Source organism: Armigeres subalbatus, chromosome 1, assembly GCF_024139115.2.
Source record: "Armigeres subalbatus isolate Guangzhou_Male chromosome 1, GZ_Asu_2, whole genome shotgun sequence".
In the NCBI taxonomy this organism is placed as follows: Eukaryota; Metazoa; Arthropoda; class Insecta; order Diptera; family Culicidae; genus Armigeres; species Armigeres subalbatus.
The window spans coordinates 156,910,903-156,933,882 of record NC_085139.1 but is presented as its reverse complement, the minus strand read 5'-3'; the positions used below and the strand labels follow the sequence as shown (position 1 = coordinate 156,933,882).

The window sequence follows — 22,980 nt, the reverse complement described above, 5'->3', positions numbered from 1 at the left end:
ACTAATTGTACTTTTTGAACCCCTTGACCGATTTCAACCAAATTTGGAACACAAATTCTTTATCTTAAGGAGATTATGATAAGGGGATTAGGTATGCTCTTTGTAAAATGGGGAGGGTGTGAGGGGAGGGGTATTGCTTAATTATCTATCTACGTAGTTTAAATTCTGAACACCTTGGTCGAATTCGACCAAATTTGGAACACAAATTCCTTATCTTAAAAAGGGGACGATGGTTAACATGCGGGGTTAAGCATACTCTTTGGAAAAGGGAGAGGGTATGGTGGGAGGGTTATTGCTTAGTTATCGATCAACGCAGTTTAAATTCTGAACCCCTTGGCCGATTTCGACCAAATTCGGTACACAATTACCTTATCTTAAGAAGGGGACGATAGGGGGTTAAGCATGCTCTTTGAAAAAGGGGGAGGGTATGGGGGGAGGGGTATTGCTTAGTTATCGATCAACTCAGTGTTTATTCTGAACCTCTTGGCCGATTTCAACCGAATTTGAAACACAAATTCTTCATCTTACAGAGGGAACGATAGGGGGTTGAGCATGCTCATTGGAAAAGGAGGAGGGCATGGGGGGAGGGGTATTGCTTAGTTATCGATCAACGCAGTGTAAATTCTAAACCCCTTGGCCGATTTCAACCAAATTTGGAACACAAATTCTTTATCTTAAGGAGGGGACGATAGGGGGTTGAGCATGCTCTTTGGAAAAGGGGAGGGTATGGGGGGAGGGTTATTGCTTAATTATCGATCAACGCAGTGTAAATTCTGAACCCCTTGGCCGATTTCGACCAAATTTGGAACACAAATTCCTTATCTTGAGAAGGGGACGATAGGGGGTTAAGCATGCTCTTTGGAAAAGAGGGAGGGTGTGGGGGAGGCGTATTGCTTAGTTACCGAACAACTCAGTGTAAATTCTGAACTCCTTGACTGATTTCCAACAAATTCGGAACACAAATTCTTTGTCATAAGGAGACGACGATAGGAGATTAGGGATGCTCTTTACAAAAGAGGGAGGGTATGGGGGAGGGGTATTGTTTAGCAATCGATCAACTCAATGTAAATCCTGAGCCTCATGACCGATTTGAACCAAATTTGTATCAAATATTGTCTGTCCTAAGGAAGCGATTTTAGTGGATGTGGTTAAGTAATTTTAAAAGGGGGAGGGTGTGGGTGAGGGGGTATTGCTTAGTTATCGATTAATTCAGCATGACTTCTGAACCCATTTATCGATGTCCACCAAACACATATTATCTGTCTAAGGAAGACTATATCAGACTGGGTATGAGTGTCATAGCTAAATGAGATAGAGGGTATATTCATTAAACGAACAGTTTTTTTTCCTACGAGACGAGCCAGCCTTGGGCTGAAAGTCTCTTTAATAAAGATATAAAAAAAAAAAAAAAACGAACAGTTTAGTATACCTTTTTATAGCATAGGTCAATTCAAACCAAACACGTAAACACATAATCCCTACCCAAAGAAAACTATTATAGAGAGGCTGGAAGGGACTGTTGGAATGGGAGGGGGGGTATTGGGATTGTGTTTTGTTGTTCATCGGAATAATGGTATGCCCAGTGAACAGCAATGATTAATGTGTTTCCTTCTGAATGGTGGATGTGATTGCTTCTTTAAAAGTAGGCATTTGCCCGGAATAAGGCAATGGTGGGTGTGATCCCTTCTTTAAAAATGTGCGTTGCCCGGAATATGGCATCGATGAATGTGTTTCCTTCTTTAGAATAGACGTTTGCCCGGAATAAGACCTTTCAAACCCACGATCCCTTCTTCAAAATCAGTCAATGTTTCCAAAAGCCTTCTTTTAATCAAATGATGAAGTACGAATAAGTAAACACAATTACCCTGTTGACCAATTGGTCTTATCATTTTCCGATAGTAAAAGAAAACTGCAAACCAAACTGGCAAATCCGAGCAAGGCCGGGTACATAAAGCTAGTAGTACATAATAATACTGTCAAATTTGAATTTAATTAATAATTTCGTTTTTATATTATTTTACTAGCTGTATGTACCCGGCCTTGTCCGGGATTGCCAGTTTGATTCCGCAGATGTTGGAATTGCCAATTTGATTTAGCTAAAACCAGTTGGTAATCAATAATCCCCGTGTTTCGTTGTTGATACTTCAAACGATTGGTTTGAGAACATCTAATGATTAAAAGAAGGTAGATATCACATTAATTCCGACAAATAAACTCTTGTTATATTCTTGGAAATTATATTACCGAGAAAAAAAAATGTTTACCGAAACTGTCATATTCGGAGAAGTGTCATTTTCGAGAAATTGTCATTTTCAGCGAAATGTCATATTCGAGGAAATGTCACATTCGGGGAAATGTCACACTCGGGGAAATATCATTTTTAAGAATTTGTCATTTTTGGGGAAACGAACGTTATATTCGGGGAAATGTCACGTTCGAGGAAATGACATTTTCGGGGATTATCATATTTGCGGAATTCTTTTAGAAATGGCATATTCGAGGAATTTTCATTTCGGGCGAAATGTCATTTTCGAAGAAATCTCGCTTAACTTTTCAAAAGGACCTAAGTAACATTTTTTTCATGAATTAATTTGAATAGCGCAATCAACGAAACAACATGAAAGCTTTTGATTGCAGTATTCAAATTAATTCATGAAAAAAATGTTACTTAGGTCCTTTTGAAAAGTTAAGCGAGAAATGTTTTCAAGGATATGATACTTGCGGAAAATGTTATTTTTGGAGATATGTTATTTCCGGGAAAATGTTTATCTCTTGTGATTTTTTTTAACTAAAAGGATTGGTTTCCGGGTAATTTTACAAATTACTAAACTAAAGAATGGGGAATTTAAAGTATGCCCAACGTTAGATATGCCTATCGTACATTATCTCTTTCGTTTTTCACGGCTGACCTACTGATGCTTAACCTCACGCCCTTTACTCCTCCTTTACACCTCCTGTTTCCGTTCAACTCCATTTATAATCGCATGCTAAATATAAAGGATATATGTCCTAATTTTTAAGGATATCGGTAAAGGGGTTCAGTAGTTTTACCACTTTCTTCAATGACCCTCCAACTCCTCTACAATCGTCCCCTTAGGATTGAGAGTGTGTGTCCCAAATTTGGTTCAAACGGACCCATGCATTTAAAAGGTACGTAAAATGTTCGTTTCATTCACATGCCCTTCCTTCCTTCCTCCTTTGTTAGAGAATATGTGTTCCACATTTGGTGCAAATTGGTGGAGGGGTTCAAAAGCTCCAAAAGATAGTTAACTAAACAATACACCACGTCCTTCCTTTTTCCTAATGACTCTCTCAACCCCTTTGTTATCTTCCGTTTAGGATAGAGAATGTGTGTTCCAAATCTGGTAGAAATCTGACCTGGGGGTTAACAGTTATCCTGATTTTTCGAACTTTAATGAGTTCCTCACCCCACCGTCCCCCTTTTTACAATGACCTTCCTACCCCTTTTGTTATCTTCTTTTTAGGATAGAGAATATGTGTAAATTTGGTTGCAATCGGTTCAGGGGGTTCAGAAGTTACACTGGATTGTTTGAACAATATCCCTCCCTCCAGAACACTCCCCTGTTTTCCTTATCAGCCTCCCATATGATTGGCTCCTTATATTGAATATGTGTAAAAATATTGGTTGAAATCGGTCCTGGGGGTTGGGAGTAACACTGAATTGCTCATTTTCCAAAGACAATCCATTCCCCATACCTTCCCTCCATTCCGAATGACCACCCCCCCCCCTTTGTTATCTTCTCCTTAGGATAGAGGATGTGTGTACCAAATTTGGTTGAAATCGGTCCAGGGGTTCAGAAGTTACACCAAATTGCCCGTTTTCTGAAGAATACCCCTCCCACCAGACCCCAGCCCCCTTTCCAAATTACCCTCCCATATGATCGTTTCTTCATAGTGAATATGTGTACAAAATTTGGTTGAAATCGGTCTTGGGAGTTGAACGTTACACTGAATTGTTCGTTTTCTAAACAAAACCCCTCCCATCTCCCCTCCCCCTTTTCCAAATTACCATCCCACCCCCTTTGTTAACTTCCCCTGAGGATAGAGAATTTGTGTACCAAATTTGGTTGAAATCGGACGAGTGGTTCAGAAGTAGTTAGCGAACATACATACATAGATTGGTTTTTATATATATAGATAGAAGATAGATAGAAGATAGACTAGCAAGAGAAACCCAGCTAAACCTGGGTATTGCAAATGTCACAATAAACTATTTGCAGCATCACACTTTGGGCTTTGGTCCGATTCGTGAATCAAAATCGAATTAAACTTAAAAGTGACAGTTCAAAAATTTTGCAAATAACTCTGCTCGCAGAGCAAGATTACTTTTGACAAATATTGAATCATTTTTGATAGATGTTTTGTTGGTCTTGCTGGGTAGCGCCAGCCACTCTATTGCATAATTACAAAACAGTCACTTTTAGATCAATTTTCGTGCGTATGTTTTGAATTTTTTCAATATTTCAACTCTTCCCTTAAATGTCAATAACTCTTTGTATGTATAAACACAGCAGAGCTCAATACGAATCGATTGGGAGGAAATCTTGCAAATCGGTCCGTCCGTTCGTAAGTTACATTGCCTCAAAGGAAATGTAAACTCATTTTTATATATAGAAGAAAAGAAGATGAAGAAGAAGAAGATTATCATTAATGTCACCCGTAACAGAACTGAACAAGCCCACCCACCACCTACTCACCCCTTAAGGCGTTATGTAATTTGTGAGCCCTGAACATGTTCGACGTATAAGAATACAAGTATATGGAGACGCATGGTGCATTGCTACATCTATTTTAATTGCCTACTATTGGGCAATTCGGTGTTAAGCATTTTTCAAATCATATTATGATATAATCTTGTTACAACATTTGAATGATAATGGCTACAGAGAACAGAATTGTATCAAAATAAGTTATAAATATCACAATATGTTAAAATTGTGTTCAGTTTTTGTTATGCTCTTCTAGTCGGGAAAGTCTACCAGCCATAGATATCACAACGCTGATATAATGTGAGAAGGTTGCCTTATTTGTAATGTTGTTAGTTTCATGTTCTCGAAAAATATTCTTGTTCGAACAAAAACAAAAATTTCTGATTGTTGATCACAATCTGGAGACCTATCACGACCTGTAAAAATTCCAACTGCACAGAAACAATATATTTTGTATCTGATTCTGTTATAAATTTCTATCAAAATATGTTATTTTGATGATAAACATGTAACAAAATTTGATAGTTTTTTGTTTCCAATAGTGTAGTTTTTGATAGAAATTTAGATATTTTAACAACATCCTGCACCATGTTTCTATCAAATTTTGTTATAAAAATTTAGTACAACATAATAACATATTTTGATATAATTTTGATATGACCTTCTAGTCGGGATATGCTCCGAATCTTCTTTTTCTATGTCACAGAAGCAACACAGATCATTTTGTAGTTTCCCTTTGAGCTTCAAATGATATCGACTTGGACAATGACCTGTAATGAGGCCAGTATAAGTGCTTAGATCTGTTTTAGATAATTCTAAAATGTTACGAGTCATGGAAACATTTGGAGTTATAAGCGTTTCGATTGCGATTGAAATTGTACTTTTTCTCCATCTAGTATTCATTGTTTATTACTATGGAGTTTATACAGAAGTTTTTTAGAATGCTAAGATAACCCTTAAGGTCACCTCCTAGGAGGTTTTCGGATCTTCTTATCCTCAAAGCACTCTTGTCAGCTTCTAATTGTACAATTTGGTACAGATGAAGCATGTACAGTAAAGCATTTAGTGAGTGCACTTGATGGTGTACTGCTCATTGCACCTTTAATTGAGATAGTCGCTAATCGTTGAAGATTTCCGAGCTTCATCTGAGCATTTTTCTCTTTCGTCTTTGACCACCAGATCAATGAACCATTGGTAATTCTTGGTTTTACTATCGCTGAATATATCCATTGGATCATTTGCGGCTTAAGCCCCCATTTCCTGCCAAAAGTTCGTTTACAAATCCGGCTCTATGGATTTGACACTTTATTAATAGCGTGTTCTAAATGCTTTGTCCAGATAGATAGATAGCAATCAAGAACTATGCCAAGGTATTTGACTGTATTTGAAAGTTCCAAACGTGTACTTTCGAATATCATGTTGTTTAGTGAGAATTTCCCTCTACGCTTAAAAGGCAGCCAGTTTCACAGTAGCCGGGCAACCAGTGGAGAATGTTGAAAGCTTTCAATATCTTGGTAGCCAAATGGCGTCAGACGGTTGTACCAAGATCGACATAGGCGCACGGATCAAGAAAGCAAGGTCGTCCTTTGCGAGTTTAAGAAATACCTGGAAAAACAGGCAGATAAGTGAACGCACCAAAATACGAATTTTCAACTCTAACGTGAAATCTGTGCTGTTATACGCTAGCGAAACATGGTGTGTATCAGTGGAAAACACTCAACGGCTGCAGGTGTTTATTAACAGATGCCTGCGGTATATAATTCGGGCCTGGTGGCCTCACAACTGGATCTCAAACAACGAGCTCCACCGTCGTTGTCACCAGAGGCCGATACACCCAACCGGCGGTTGTTAGATTTTCTAACAATTCTGTATAAGAATCTACCAAAACCTGTATAAGAACTGGGCATATGCGAAATTGTTAGGTTTTTATACAAAAAATGTAAGAAAAGCTTACAAAATTGTTAGATTCTTATACAATATTCTACGTAGGGGCGGAAACGAAATCTGTAAACAAGCATTAGACTGGAATCCAGCGGGACATCGCAGCAGAGGCAGACCCAGAGGCTCATGGCGGCGAAGCCTCAATAAAGATATAAAAGAAGTCGACCGAAATCTAACCTGGCAACAGGTTAAAGCGATAGCCGGGCAACGCTTAGGATGGAGATCTTTCAAGTCGGCCCTTTGCACCACCGGAGGTGTACAGGATCCATAAGTAAGTAAAGTTAAAGGCAGTGGTTTTGGCAGGATTTACACTCAATCATTCTCTATCGCACCACATGGAGACATAGTTTAAGGCAGTTTGCATTCTGTTGGCGATAATGTCATTATATTTGCTTCGTACTATTATGACACTAGCGTCAGCGTAACCAATTACTTCGAAGACCTGGGCTATCAGATATTTGAGATGATCATCTACTATTAAAGGCCACAGTAAAGGTGACAATACCCCTCCTTGTGGGCACCCTTTGATTGCTCTAACACTAATGTGAGACTTGCCAAGGTTAGCTGATATTTCTCCTTTTGTTAATATTTCTTCAATCCAATCTACAATGCATTTATCGAAACCACGATTCGACATTGCCTTTTTTATGGAATTATGAAAGGTGTTGTCAAAGGTTCCCTCTACATCTAAGAAAGCAGCAAGGAAAATTCTTTTGCTTCAAAAGATTTTTCTAATTTTGAAACAACTGCATGTAAAGTGGTTACTAATGATTAACCTTCCTGATAAGCGAATTGGTATTTGCTTAACGGTATTTGGGTTAAATATGATGACTCGATATGTTCATATATTATTTTTATGGAGGACAAGCTTGTCGTTTTTAAGGATGTTTGTGACGTTTTATCCTTTTTTACTTGCCTTGAAGATAAATGTCACCCGCACTTGTCGCTAAGCAGAGATGATCATCTACTATTAAAGGCCACAGTAAAGGTGACAATACCCCTCCTTGTGGGCACCCTTTGATTGCTCTAACACTAATGTGAGACTTGCCAAGGTTAGCTGATATTTCTCCTTTTGTTAATATTTCTTCAATCCAATCTACAATGCATTTATCGAAACCACGATTCGACATTGCCTTTTTTATGGAATTATGAAAGGTGTTGTCAAAGGTTCCCTCTACATCTAAGAAAGCAGCAAGGAAAATTCTTTTGCTTCAAAAGATTTTTCTAATTTTGAAACAACTGCATGTAAAGTGGTTACTAATGATTAACCTTCCTGATAAGCGAATTGGTATTTGCTTAACGGTATTTGGGTTAAATATGATGACTCGATATGTTCATATATTATTTTTATGGAGGACAAGCTTGTCGTTTTTAAGGATGTTTGTGACGTTTTATCCTTTTTTACTTGCCTTGAAGATAAATGTCACCCGCACTTGTCGCTAAGCAGATGGAATGTAGTTTAACGATAAACTTGCTTGGAACAGCTTTCTAAGGATAGTTATTAAAATTGCCTTACCCTTTTGAAGTAGTACAGGAAAGATCCATTTCTATCACCGGGTAGAAAGATTCAAAGGAATCTATGGCCCATTCGACTGTTCAGTTCACTTGAAAGAATATGATGTTTTTATTGAAGGACCTTATTATGTTTACCGCTTGCATGGGGATTTAGTATCTCCCTGTCTTTGGTTTCGCGGCCTCCTTTAATTTGTATGCTTGTATACTCGGACTTTAATGTCTCGCTACTCCATCGACTTAATCCGTTTGTTTGATGTTCGAGGCTCGCTCTGCTTATGAACGTCGGTGCTTGTAGTGTGACTAGAAGCATTATGGTTTGTTTTTGTCCTCTCTATTCCACTCGGTCCTGGGATCTGGACAAATTGATCTACGACCATTTTGTTATCTCCAAGTTGCAGTTAAATCAAATATGACTTAAAAAATCCAAACTATAATAACTTTTTTTTTTCAAGTTTTTAAGTCTTGGTCAACATTTAAAAGGGTATAACAACCAAAATATATTCCTTCTGATTCTTCGTCCACATATAGAGCTATATTTTAATATTATCTAAAACTTTCTAGAACAAAAAAATGCAGAAATGAAAATGGAAAAGTTTTTCAGGAGAACTTTTGCTACAACTTTTATGAAGAATCAAACCATGACTGTGGAAAAAAATCATCTTATTTTTAGGAGGATTGATCAGGACGCTCGGAGGTAAAAGCGCATCAACTTATTGATAAAATATTTCAAAGACACCAATACACTAAAGTGCGTAATAAAGGTGCTATTAAATAATCACGCTTAAAACACGATTTCACTGTGGAAATGGACCCATCGAGTCTCTAACGACATACAGTCGCTTTGCTCCTTTCTATGTTGTCGGAGAGGAGATATTTTCCAAAATTCATTCGTAGGAAAGTACCTCAATTCGTACAATCTGCTTATTGAATCGTTAGCCATATGTAAACGTAAAATGATCTGCTGCTTTGCTACCAAAATGATGAAGGCATGAATTGTAAAAAAAAAATTGTTCATAATTAAAAGTTGTCCACAAAGTAGAAACAGTCAACAACTTTCAGATCAACGTATGTTACCTTCGAAAAAATAAAATTTTCAATTGCGATTCGGGTCATATTGACCCGAGTTCTGTAGAATAGCCAAGCCACAAATGTTACAATATTGCAGCAACATATCAGTATAACTTCGCATTCTCAATTCGGTACAGTTCCATGAGCCCCAACACGCGCCAGTGCCTCGCCACACTTAAATCAATCTATTTAGATCAATTGCCTTACTTTCAGCAGAGCCGCCCGCTCCTTTGCCGTACTGTTGTGCCACTGTTTATCATAGAAAGCGTTGTACGCAGCATCAATTGCTTCGTTAGCATCGCTAACGTCCATGTCGGGAACGACTCCAATCACTTTCTCATTGACTGGATTGGTCACTTCGAACTTTGCACCTTGACGAGCCTCAATCCATTGACCATTGACAAAGGCCTTATCTTGCTGTAGATTATGCACACTCCTCTGTAGCATGTTGAACTTGCAGACCGCCGTACGCGGCAATCCCGACGCTCTCCTACCCAACGTTAGCAGTATCGCCGACATCTCAGGAATGATTACTTAATCTACAAACAAATTGTCGATAATTATTATTACAAACTGCATATGTAAAAATCGATACGCTGCAGAACCTTTTACTTACTCCGTTTTTCTTTGGATTCGCAAGCAGTCTCACCGATGACCAAAACACAATCAATAATTCACTGCCAAGGTTCAAACTTCTGGCCTGAATGAATGATTGTAGACTATTTTCATGTGACTTCTAATGGTGACGGTGTATTCTCTACTGAGCTACTGAGATAAAAACTGTCAAAATCATGTGTGAGAAGGTCACATAAATAAATTTGTGCGATTCGGTCAGCGATCAGCAACGAAGCAGCCGGTCCGAATGAGAGACTTGTTTTATGAGCCTGCAAAGATGTAGCCTGCCTCTCTGCTACGGAGAGAACGAAGAGAGCGATTGAAACAGTAGTGGTCATGCGATTTCACAGCGCATGACCGGCAGAACCATAACAACGCTTTGACTAGCGGATTCAAATATGACTGTAGTTGTACGGCAGCGATCGTAGCTATTCAAGAGACCTACTAGAGCTGTTTCGCGAAAACATTTTAGCTTGTATTAGATTAGAGACAGTCTAAATTTGTACGTAATATGTCGTTCCCAAATCAAAAGATATGCAATGATACAAAATACAGCTGGAAATGTTTTATATTATTCATGCGACTTTATTAGTAGCGTGAATATGAATCGACTAAATATAAATCAGTATCAGTAAATATAATATCAGTAAATATAAATATAAAATTGTTTATGAAAAAATATAAAAAGCTACAAAGCTGAGCACTTATTGTTAATGAAAAATTGGCTTTTTATAAAGTTCCATACTTGCCATACTGGCGGATGCTATAAAATATTTGACATTAACATTCCTGACATTGACATTGACATTCCTGACACTAGTTTCCAACGGAAGTTTCCAACTAAGCAAACAATGTTGTGTTAAGCTTTAAGAAAAGAAAGTTATTTTATTACGTAAATTGTTATTGAAGATATTACTGACAAAATCGTTTGCACTCATCGACGGCCTTTGAAAAATCACAGGAGTTACAATAAGGATGCATCATGTATCGGGTTTCAGAAGAGCATCTTGAACAATGAGTTCAAAACCTCAATAAAACGAACTACTGCATGCAACAAAGGCCCACAAGAAGGAGACTTGTTCTGATGAAACAATTCAAATAGAGATCGTTAATTTCAATAGCGACAATACATCTGTCCAACGATACCACAATAACACTGATTGTATGCATCCTTTACTACTGTAATGGGATAATCACTGCCCCATAAAGCTGGTAATTATTACGTTTCCATTTGAATCATCTAGTACCGATCATAAACGTTTATTCTGCTGTTTATTGGGATGCAGCCTCCCATTTACAACTATGATGGTTAATGTCAATCTCCGTCGGAACAATTGAGTGTATTGATAATCTAAGTTGGGCCCGTCGAACTGTGGAGCAGTGGTGTATTTACAATCGTATATCGCATATTGATGGCCTTATGTATATTGCAGCTAATGCAAAAATAAAACAAATATTTTCATGGGGAGAAAGAGATTGTTGTTTTCGTTTTTTAATATGTTTGATACAGAAAGTAAATAACAAATATCATTCAGAAGCGATGTAAAAAAACGCATCATTGAATTGATCAATTTATTGATTTATTTAAAACCGTACTGTTTATGATTCTGAATGATTGAGATTTGAATTGAATGAATTTGAATGAATTTTAGAAAAAGATTTTAATTTTTATTCTCAAATAATCTCATCAGTTTAAGTACAACGCATTTCACTTGCTCCCGGTTAATTGGACTTCGCGAGACACTTTGTGCCCTCAGGATCCGGCATTTACAACACAAACCTCCTTTGAGATTTTTTATTTACTACCAGACTAAGGCCGGAGTGGCTTGTGCAATACATGAAAGTCTTCTCCATTCAGCTTGGTTCATGCCTGCACTTTGCCAACCACGCAGTCTGCGGAGGGTCCTCCAACTGATCGATCCACCTTGCCGGATCGTTGTCGAGAACCATTTTCACCGGATTACTGTCCGACATGCTGGATACGTGCCCGGCCCACCGCAGTCTTCCGATTTTCGCGGTGTGAACGATGGATAGTTCTCCCAACAGCTGATGCAAGCCGTGGTTCATTCGCCTCCTTCACGTACCGTCCGCCATCTGCACCCCACCAAAGATGGTACGCAGCACTTTCCTTTCGAAAACTCCCAGTGCGCGTTGGTCCTCCACGAGCATCGTCCAGGTCTCGTATCCGTAGAGAACTACCGGTCTAATAAGCGTTTTGTAGATTATCAGTTTGGTACGGCGGCGAACTCTATTCGATTTCCTGCCATGATGCGTCTCCGAATTTCTCTGCTGGTATCGTTATCGGCGGTCACCAGTGAGCCCAAGTACACGAATTCTTCAACCACCTCGATTTCGTCACCACCGATAGAAAGTCTTGGTGGATGGGTTACATTGACCTCTCTTGAGCCTCTTCTTATAATGTACTTCGTCTTCGACGAGTTGATGACTAGTCCAATCCGTTTAGCTTCACTTTTCAGTCTGATGTAGGCTTACTCCATCCTCTCCAAGTTACGTGCCATGGTATCAATGTCGTCGGCGAAACTAAATAACTGTACGGCCTTCGTGAAAATCTTACCACTCGTGTCAATCCCTGCCTTTCGTATTACTCCCTCCAAAGCGATGTTGAATAGCAGACACGAAAGACCATCACCTTGCCCTAACCCTCTGCACGTTTCGAAGGGACTCGGGAATGCACCTGAAACTCGAACTCACCCGATCCATGTTCGCCGTGATCAACCGTATCAGTTTATCCGGAAATCCGTTTTTGTGTATTAGCTGCCATAGCTGGTCCCGATCGATTGTGTCATATGCGGCTTTGAAGTCTATGAATAGATGATGTGTGGGAACGTTGTATTCGCGGCATTTCTGCAATACTTGACGTACGGCGAACACCTGGTCTGTGGTAGAGCGTTCACCCATAAATCCCGCCTGTTACTGCCCCACGAACTCTCTTGCAATTGGTGTTAGTTGGCGGCATCAAGTTTAGGAGAGTACCTTGTAGGCCCTCCTTAGTTGTTCGGTAATACGCGCGGCTACAAAGCAAGACCATGCTGAGGGTGGCTGGGTACGGTTCCCGGTGCCGGTCTAGGTAATTTTCGGATTGGAAATTGTCTCGACTTCCCTGGGCATAAAAGTATTATCGTGTTAGCCTCATGATATACGAATGCAAAAATGGTAAACTTGGCTTAGAAACCTCGCAGTTAATAACTGTGGAAGTGCTTAATGAACATTAAGCTGCGAGGTGGCTCTGTCCCAGTGTGGAGATGTGATGCCAATAGGAAGAAGAAGAAGAAGAAGAAGACCTTGTAGGCGACGTTCAGCAATGTGATTGCGCGGTAGTTGCTACAATCCAGCTTATTGCCCTTTTTGTAAATGGGACACACTACACCTTCCATCCACTCCTGTGGCAGAATCCTCCCAAACCTTGGTGATCACCCAGTGCAGCGCTCTAGCCAGTGCCTCACCACCGTGTTTAAACAGCTCTCCTGGTAGTTGGTCAACTCCAGGGGCTTTGTTGTTTTTCAGCCGGCCGATCTCCTTCTGGATTTCTGGAGATTCGGAGCCGGAAGTCGCATGTCCTGCGCGCGTGCTCCTAGGTTCATTACCATACCGCAACCGTTGTCTGCCTTATCGCCATTCAGGTGCTCTTAGTAGTGCTGCCGCCACCTTTGGATCACCTAACGCTCGTTTGTAAGAAGGTTCCCGTTTATGTCCTTACACACATCAGGCTGTGGCACGTGGCCCTTACGTGAACGGTTTAACTTCTCATAGAACTTTCGTGCGTTATTAGCGCGGTACAGTTCCTCCGTCTCTTCACGATCTCGATCTTCCTGCTAGCGCTTTTTCCTCCGAAAAATCGAGTTTTGTCGTTTCTCTGATCCGGGGCCACCGTGCCTAGTGCAGCGATTGCGGTGCTTCCAATGACGGATCAAATATCTCTCCAGCCATCTTCAGGAGTGCCACTTCCAGCTGCTGCGCTTAGTCTTGGGCTAGTCTACCGTCTTGTAGCCGCCCAATGTTAAGCCGCGGCGGACGACTCCGACGCGTGTTGTACACCGTCGAGAGTTTTGAGCGCAGACATACTGCAACGAGGTAGTGGTCGGATTCAATATTCGCACTGCGGTAAGTGCGTACGTTGGTGATGTCGGAGAAGAATTTACCGTCGATTAGAACGTGGTCGATTTGGTTTCTCGTCACTTGTTTAGGTGATTTCCCTCCTTTGAGATAAAGGCAACTAAATTAAGCAGAAGCTTGGTTCCGGTCGACCGGACCATGATTGTTGTCCCACGGTGCTGTGCAAACAAAAAAAAACTTCAATACAAATCTTTGTTGCTCTAAGAACTGTCCGCGAATGATCATTTTCGTTGGCTACCTCCTGACTCTTTCCTTGGTTCTTCTTCCCCATTTTTTCACGTATATTGGGGAACTGTTCCGATTTTCATCTGACTGAACATATTGTAACTTACTGGGGGCCAGCACTGGTGAGATCCCCTTAAACAAGCCTTAGGGTCGTCTCTACGCTCGTGACACTCCGCGATAGAAAACACTCGAGTTGTCTCATAAAAAACTCCCACTTTATTTCGTGTGCACTTTATATTCCTCCTTGACGTCCTACGTCTTCCTTCCTTCTCGCGTCCGTCCTCGAACACCGGATGACGCTTCCTTACTTCTACCTCCTACCTCTCTCTTACTTACTTCCTGACTTCTCTTACTTCTTCGTTCTTCGGGGCCCCGCGCACTGCTACTTCGCTACCTGTAGACTCTTTGGTTTCTGCAACTGGGTCAGGAGAGAATGTCAGCTTCTTCTCGGCGGACTGCAGCCTCTCGTTGACCCCCTGCCTGTGTCGTGCACCCTTCTAGTGTGGTCACGATCTCGAGGCTTCAGCAGTCCGTGGACGTACTGGGAAAAACCTGGTTTTATGGCGCACGTGGTGGACACACTCTCCTAGGGCAGGTATCGGGTTTTAGAACGGCGGGAAACCGCGATGGCGTTTTATAATAAAACCGCGAGGGGTTTTTATTTTTTAAACAAAAACCGCGAGGTCCTGGTGGCACCATGGGGAACACAAAATGGCGATTAGTGAATATATCTGGCGTAGGGCCTGGCTTGGGGTTTCGTGGCCCTTTCTGAACAGTAGTAGAATTACCTGGATGCCCAGTCTTTCGCACTAACTCCTCTTCACTTGCTCTTCTACAAACTTCTTCAATTTTCAAATTTCTTCAATTTTCCAACTACTATAACTTTTCTCTGCTAACTCAATAACTTTTCTGTCTCTCAAATCAACCTTTCCTTTCGACAATCACCAGGATAATGATTTGTCGTTTTTGTGACCATTGACCCCAAGCCTCTGGCCGTTGACCCGTTGTCGCCCATGAATTCCGCCACATGGTGACCACCCAGTTCGCTACCCCCATGGCCGACCATTCGATGTCTTTCTCGGCGTCCCTGTAGCGGTATCACTGACGTCCTTTCATGGGGTAGTGTAGTGTTGGCTGTGTTCGTAGGGTTTGTGGGAGCAGGGACATTTTACACTTAACACGATTACACGATTATTTTAATTTATTTGCGTATTCGTTTATACAAAACGTATAAAATCTCACCAATCTTGGACAACACACTGACACTTGTTAATATTCATCTCATCGCAAAACAAAGAAATACAACACCAATCTTGTCGCTTCTTTTTGCTAACCCGCGTGTTCACTGGTGAAAAAAATCACAAAAATAAGAAACAAACCAAATTCCTTTTTGATGCTTTGTTTTTGATGGGTATACCCCGCATAAGGACGTTAGGCATAATGGACGTTAGGCATAAAATGACCCAAAGAACAGCCTATGACATAAAGAAGGCAGAATTATGCCAAACGTCCATTATGCCTAACGTACATTCTGCCTAACGTACTTATGCCTAACGTCCTTATGCCTAACGTACTTATGCCTAACGTCGCGGGCCCGCTTTTGATGTGATGGAAATAGAAGCTATGAGATGAAGTGCCAAACCGTTCCCCTAGTTACCAAGAACGTTTCCACCTCCGTGAGAAGTGAATATGATTGGAAAATTTACGTGGAGAGTATTTTGGGTACAAGCACTTTTCATTTATGAGGTGAGGTAGTCGTCAAAAATTGATAGCAGATCTGAGTAATTCGAGCAATTGTTCGAAGTATAAATTGTTAAAAACTAAGGGCAGCCGAACAAGACTCCACCATGTAGCAATAAGGTATTTTTGTAGGTAACATGAAACTTGTAACGAAACTCCCTTTAGGATTTCAATTAAAAGTACAATGGTACGAATGTAATAATTATTCAATAAAGTACTGAATGCTATTGCTGTTGAAAATTTGTTATTGTTACGATGCTCCCATGTTTGTTGGGAAGAAATCTCAATTTATTCAACACCTTTCTTTCTTAATAAAAACATATTCAAAATAGTAACACCTACATTGTCTGATGCTCTGAAGCAGGTTGATTCTTTTGCTCCTGAATCTTCTCGTACATCCCTTTCCACATTGCTTCTTCATCCATTGTGGCTGCTTTGCTATTGCTGCTTTCTTGTAGTAATGTAATTTACTTCACTAGACACCTTCTTCTTGTATCTTCACTAATATTCCACTATTTCACTGTGATAACAATAATTTTTGTTATTATGCTTGATCTCAAGTATCACGTTTATCAGGTCGTTACGGGAGTTACTCTGACGCTTGATTGCTGATACCCTTTCTCCCAAAAAAAATCCGTTCATCACAATATTCATACTTACTCTCGGTGGAACTTCAAATAAGCCCGCAAATCATCCAAGTGCAGATCTAGAAACACCCATTCGTTGCTGTCATCAACCAACTCCCAATCCGACAAGTGTCGCTCCATCGCGGTGCGATCGTGGATTTGACGAGACCGTCATGGATTGACAATGGAAATCGTACTAAGCCCGATCCAAGGCAAGCTATCTCACTCCCAAAGCATTTGGAATTGTTGCAGTAAACCCCCGAACGTACGTGATGGGCAACCGGTCAGCAAACTAAATGCGTGAAGCAACCACTTTCGCTGCCCATATTCTGATCTGGCAAGGGTTTGCGATGGGGATTTTAACGAGACCGGCTGGCATGGCATTTCCAATCTCTCGGTGGTATGCAAATGGGGATTTTTTGCAATATCATAAAGTGGGTGGAATGGTCTGCAGTTGCAATCGTATCATGGAGTTTTGTTTGCTTTCTCTGTATCTATATAAATAAAAATGAGTTATGTTTTCCTTTGTAACGATTCAACTAATGGACGGACGTCGACAAATCATATTTTAGATATTTTAGGACCCAATACGTTGTTTCACAAATTTTGTTTCAGTTCTTTTGTGTGCTTAAAGGGAAAATGGAACAATTATGAGAGTTCGTTGAGTAGTGAGAGAGCACATACGCATCACATAAGTAAATAAAATATCACCTGTCATAAGACGAGTTTATACAATCCCATTGAATTCCACCACATAATTGTATCTTGACAGATACGTATTTCGACCTCAAAGGTCAAAGGCCCACACAAGATACAATTAAGTGGTGGAATTCAATGGGATTGTATAAACTCGTCTTATGACAGGTGAAAACATTCCACTAAAAAGCTCAAAATAATTTTCTTAAATAAAATATTTCAACGAGATAAAAATCTAAAAAATTCAAACTTTTCATAACTTTGGAAAATACAGATTCTCTGAGAAAATCAGCTTTCAGCGACCTGTAGGAGAGATGCCACTGAAAAAGTGACACATTGTCCATTTTAACCCAAGATTCCATCATAATGTCAAAAAGTAAAATTTCAACCGATTTTCGATTTTGCTACCAGACGAAAGCTTAGGTTCCTTGAATGAGGCCCATTGACGATTTATCCAGATTGACCTCTCTAGTTTCCGGGGAATCTGTTCCAAAAAGATACTATTTGAGCTTATCACTTAGGCAACTAAATTTGGAGTTTCGTTCTTCTTCTTCTTCTTATTGGCATTACATCCCCACACTGGGACAGAGCCGCCTTGCAGCTTAGTGTTCATTAAGCACTTCCACAGTTATTAACTGCGAGGTTTCTAAGCCAGGTTACCATTTTTGCATTCGTATATCATGAGGCTAACACGATGTTACTTTTATGCCCAGGCTAAGGAGGGCCCCAGTTTCGTTCTATGAAACATAAAATAATGTGCTCTGATTCCAATTCTATTTGCTATCATATATACATCATTTCTGGTCAATTTCATCTATTGAGCGTTCATTAGAAAATGTCTGGGAGATCCGGAATATTCGTAGTTTTAAAATTGTGCTATAATACATTTCTAGATGAATAATGTCTCATCGCCAGATTGATAATCTTCGTATCGTAAACCGCAATCCAATATAGTTCAGAACAATACGATTATCAGTCAGAACTATCAGGCACACAACAGCGCGCAAATTAGTTGAGACTTGAATACTTATTTTATAAATCGAGAGTACAATAGTGTCATGCTGCGTAAAACTGCAACCACCAAGGGGGAAATACTAACCGTGAATCACTGCTAGCTGCTATATGGCTCATGTTAAACATATTCTATCATCATATTCGGTAGTTTACCCATTGACCAATGTTACCGTGATATAATGTTCTGATACTTGTGACGCTCATTAAATAGAATTCAAGTATACTAGTCAGTTGACATGGACTTCTTCAATTCTTATATGAATTTATCCAATTTATTCAATTGCTTAAAACGACAGAAAAAGTGTATTAATTATCAAATGTTCCTAACTAATTATTTCAATAATTAAAACGGCTGAACAGCTCTAGTCGTGGCAACGCGTTGGAAACTCGTTTGCTCTGTTTTGGCCTGCTATGATCGGAATACATAGAAAAAAAGCCCGCCCACTGACTGACTGCGTTGCACTTCCATTCAGATCACCTTTTAAATGCTTGTTCGCAATACTATCGTCGTTTGCCGCATGCCGGCAATTTTTGAAGTCACCGAAGGTCAACCATTATCGCTTACAGCTCACCGTCAGGCGTAGTTTATCATTTGACGAATGTGGTCGGAAATAACAACAAGCCTCTCTTCTAGACATACCTACACTGCATAGTACGTAAGCATACCTACTATCTTTCGCTTACTGTTTAGCAAATTTCACATTCTTCCGCCTTGATCGCAGCGGCACGCAGCAGGCAGGTAACTCCCGTCCGTTGCTGGTAGAAGCACTTTGGATTGGATGCCGCATTGTTCAGCGACTGTAATTGCGTAAATGCTTCATAGCTAAAGCTAATTGAAGGCATTTTATGAATAATCCATACGGTTCCATTGCTCAAGTAAATCTCGGATCTCATCCAAGAACTACCGAGTTCTTGTTCTACTGCACTACACAAGTCACTCTGTGTTGAAAGATTCAATTTAGTAACGACTTTGAAGTGTATCTAAACAATCTGGTGATTGTTTGGCATTTCGGACCAAAATGGTGACCAATTGACTCAATTTTGTGTACAAGATATCATAATAATTTGTTTTTATTGGCAAAAAACAAAAATCATTCCCTCATCGACAATGACCCGGAAACGAATTTGCTACTTTTTTCTCATTGTTTAGTATTTTATTGCCATAGTGGAAATAACACCATAGAATTGCATTTGGATCTACTAATCTTGATCGCTGTTGGCTACGGATGCGATAGACTGCGCCCATATTCAAGAGCGTTTCTGCGCTACAGTGATTTATAAATCTCGCGCTAAAAATCATAAGGTCGTTACTGTATTGATCGATTTTTTACAAATCGTGGTTTGTTAAGCATCGGTAATCAAAAATACAATCTAATTTTTTTTTTAATTTTGTTTTATAAAAATTTGTTTTTGTCCATGATATATTTTATTCGTTCATTCCAATATTCAATGGATTGCTATTGGTATTGGTGTGCGATTTCAACAAGTAGAGGTACACCAAATTAGTTTTTTTATGCGGATTATATGCACCGTATAAAATCAAAATGACATAAATTCACATAATAGTGCCATATTCTGAATATGTTTAATGTCCATTGTGAAACATAGAATAGAATATGTGCATGGACGATGTTCTTGGTTATCCAAGAAATCCCAGAAATAAAGACCTTCGTGAAGACCCATTAATTAAGTAACGCAAAAATTGGCTATATTAGACACCCCTCCCCTTCATGTTACACTTTTTGTATAAATCATTTTAAATTTTTGTATGGATTGTCACACTTCGGGCAACTCCTCTTCTAAGCGTTACAAAATGTATGGATGCTCCCTTCAGATCTACACGCGCAATCAAAGATCGTTGACCTTGTTTTAAATATGCTATGTGCCCATTGTGGTACATATAACTATTCCTAGTACCAAAAGGAGTATGCACAATACGTCAACCAGGCAAATTGTTGTTTGGTTTCGCGTGGACCGATAAGCCTTACTCCAGGGATATCTCGAATGACAAAGAACTTAATTAAAACAATTATTTTGAGCTTTTTAGTGGAATGTCTTCACTTGTCATAATATGTCATAATACGAGTTTGTACCTTCCCATTTAATTCCACCACTTGATTGTACCTTGACAGATAAGTCGAGTCAAGTACGAGACACTGAAGACGACCTTACAGTTGAGGTTGAAATACGTATCTGTGAATGTACAATCAAGTGGTGCAATTAAATGGGAAGATACAAACTCGTCTTATGACAAGGGAAAGAACTTACTCCTTACTCCGGAAATTTATAAGAAAACCAAGAACTGAACATTTTCTATAGTACTAAGACTACAGAGAGCATGTACCATATTTGAATCGAGCAAATTGATCTTTGCTTACCTGTGTAGATCAAAAGGCTTTACTCTAGAGATTTCTTGGATGATCAAGATCATATGCCATAACACATTCTATTGTTTATACTACAGAGAGTATGTACCATATTTATATCGGGAGAATTGATATTTGGTTATGCGTGTAGGCTGAAAGGCCTTACTCCAGTGATTTCTTGGATGACCAAAATTATATTTTGTGAGCACATCCTATTCTTCTTTCATTCATCCTTTTATTGAAAGCTTTTCTATGCCCCCATTGCATGGGTAAGTATTTTGTGGAGCAAATACAATGATGGATAAACTATGCCCAGGGTGTCGAGAGTGTTTCGAACCCGAAAACATTCAAAACTCCTGGCTCGCAAGGCTACTGGAGATCTAAGTACTATTCTATTTAAACCGCACTAAAAAGTTTGGTTACACCGCACGAGGGCGAACGAGGCACGATATAAACAGGCGCGGAACAGACAAAACTCGATTTTCCGGAGGAAAAAGCGCCAGCAGGAAGATCGAGACCGTGAAGAAACGGAGCAACTGTACCGCGCTAATAACACACGAAAGTTTTATGAGAAGTTAAACCGTTCACGTTAGGGCCACGTGCCACAGCCTGATATGTGTAAGGATATAAACGGGAACCTTCTTACGAACGAGCGTGAGGTGATCCAAAGGTGGCGGCAGCACTACGAAGAACACCTGAATGGCGATGTGGCAGACGAAGATGCCGGTATGGTGATGGACCTGGGAGAACGCGCGCAGGACATAATTTTACTGGCTCCGGATCTCCAGGAAATCCAGGAGGAGATTGGCCGGCTGAAGAACAACAAAGCCCCTGGGGTTGACCAACTACCAGGAGAGCTATTTAAACACGGTGGTGAGGCACTGGCTAGAGCGCTGCACTGGGTCATTACCAAGATTTGGGAGGAGGAAGTTTTGCCGCAGGAGTGGATGGAAGGTGTCGTGTCCCATCTACAAAAAGGGCGAAAAGCTGGATTGTAGCAACTACCGCGCAATCACATTGCTAAACGCCGCCTACAAGGTACTCTCCCAAATTTTATGCCGTCGACTAGCACCAACTGCAAGGGAGTTCGTGGGGCAGTACCAGGCGGGTTTTATGGGCGAACGCTCCACCACGGACCAGGTGTTCGCCATTCGCCAAGTACTGCAGAAATGCCGCGAATACAACGTGCCCACACATCATCTATTTATCGACTTCAAAGCCGCATATGATACAATCGATCGGGACCAGCTATGGCAGCTAATGCACGAACACGGTTTTCCGGATAAAATGATACGGTTGATCAAGGCGACGATGGATCGGGTGATGTGCGTAGTTCGAGTTTCAGGGGCATTCTCGAGTCCCTTCGAAACTCGCAGAGGGTTACGGCAAGATGATGGTCTTTCGTGTTTGCTATTCAACATCGCTTTGGAAGGGGTAATACGAAGAGCAGGGATTAACACGAGTGGTACAATTTTCAATAAGTCCGTCCAGCTATTTGGTTTCGCCGACGACATAGATATTATGGCACGTAACTTTGAGAAGATGGAGGAAGCCTACATCAGACTGAAGAGGGAAGCTAAACGGATCGGACTAGTCATCAACACGTCGAAGACGAAGTACATGATAGGGAGAGGTTCAAGAGAAGACAATGTGAGCCACCCACCGCGAGTTTGCATCGGTGGTGACGAAATCGAGGTGGTAGAAGAATTTGTGTACTTGGGCTCACTGGTGACTGCCGAAAATGACACCAGCAGAGAAATTCGGAGACGCATAGTGGCTGGAAATCGTACGTACTTTGGACTCCGCAAGACGCTCCGATCGAATAGAGTTCGCCGCCGTACCAAACTGACAATCTACAAAACGCTAATTAGACCGGTAGTCCTCTACGGACATGAGACCTGGACGATGCTCGTGGAGGACCAACGCGCACTTGGAGTTTTCGAAAGGAAAGTGCTCGTACCATCTATGGTGGGGTGCAGATGGCGGACGGTACGTGGAGGAGGCGAATGAACCACGAATTGCATCAGCTGTTGGGAGAACCATCCATCGTTCACACCGCGAAAATCGGACGACTGCGATGGGCCGGGCACGTAGCCAGAATGTCGGACAGTAACCCGGTGAAAATGGTTCTCGACAACGATCCGACGGGCACAAGAAGGCGAGGTGCGCAGCGGGCAAGGTGGATCGATCAGGTGGAAGATGACTTGCGGACCCTCCGTAGACTGCGTGGTTGGCGACGTGTAGCCATGGACCGAGCCGAATGGAGAAGACTCTTATACACCGCACAGGCCACTTCGGCCTTAGTCTGAA

At 40.7% G+C, this 22,980-nt stretch overlaps 2 protein-coding genes across 9 annotated transcripts in view; both read right to left on the bottom strand.

Annotated features, from left to right (window-relative positions):
- Positions 1-10,411, bottom strand: part of LOC134205376 (3-sulfolactaldehyde dehydrogenase) — a 46,742-nt gene extending 36,331 nt beyond the window's left edge. The window contains exons 1-2 of one of the 2 annotated variants that reach the window (XM_062680595.1): positions 9,860-10,411; positions 9,462-9,793 (exon numbers count right to left, since the gene is read on the bottom strand). In XM_062680595.1, the coding sequence (XP_062536579.1) occupies positions 9,462-9,773 (312 nt within the window). In that variant the 5' untranslated portion in view covers positions 9,774-9,793; positions 9,860-10,411. The remainder of the gene's footprint in view (positions 1-9,461; positions 9,794-9,859) is intronic. The other variant, XM_062680594.1, reaches the window with a different exon arrangement.
- The window catches only part of LOC134205375 (protein unc-13 homolog 4B), a 162,236-nt gene that overhangs the window by 58,279 nt on the left and 80,977 nt on the right, over positions 1-22,980 (bottom strand). For 3 of the 7 annotated variants that reach the window (XM_062680588.1, XM_062680587.1, XM_062680590.1), the window contains exon 2: positions 16,311-16,488. The exons of 2 other annotated variants lie outside the window; for them this stretch is intronic. In XM_062680588.1, coding sequence (XP_062536572.1) covers positions 16,311-16,393 — 83 coding nt within the window. In that variant the 5' untranslated portion in view covers positions 16,394-16,488. Of the gene's footprint in view, positions 1-16,310; positions 16,489-16,628; positions 16,877-22,980 lie in introns of those variants that run through there. 2 more of the 7 variants (XM_062680589.1, XM_062680586.1) reach the window with 2 other exon arrangements.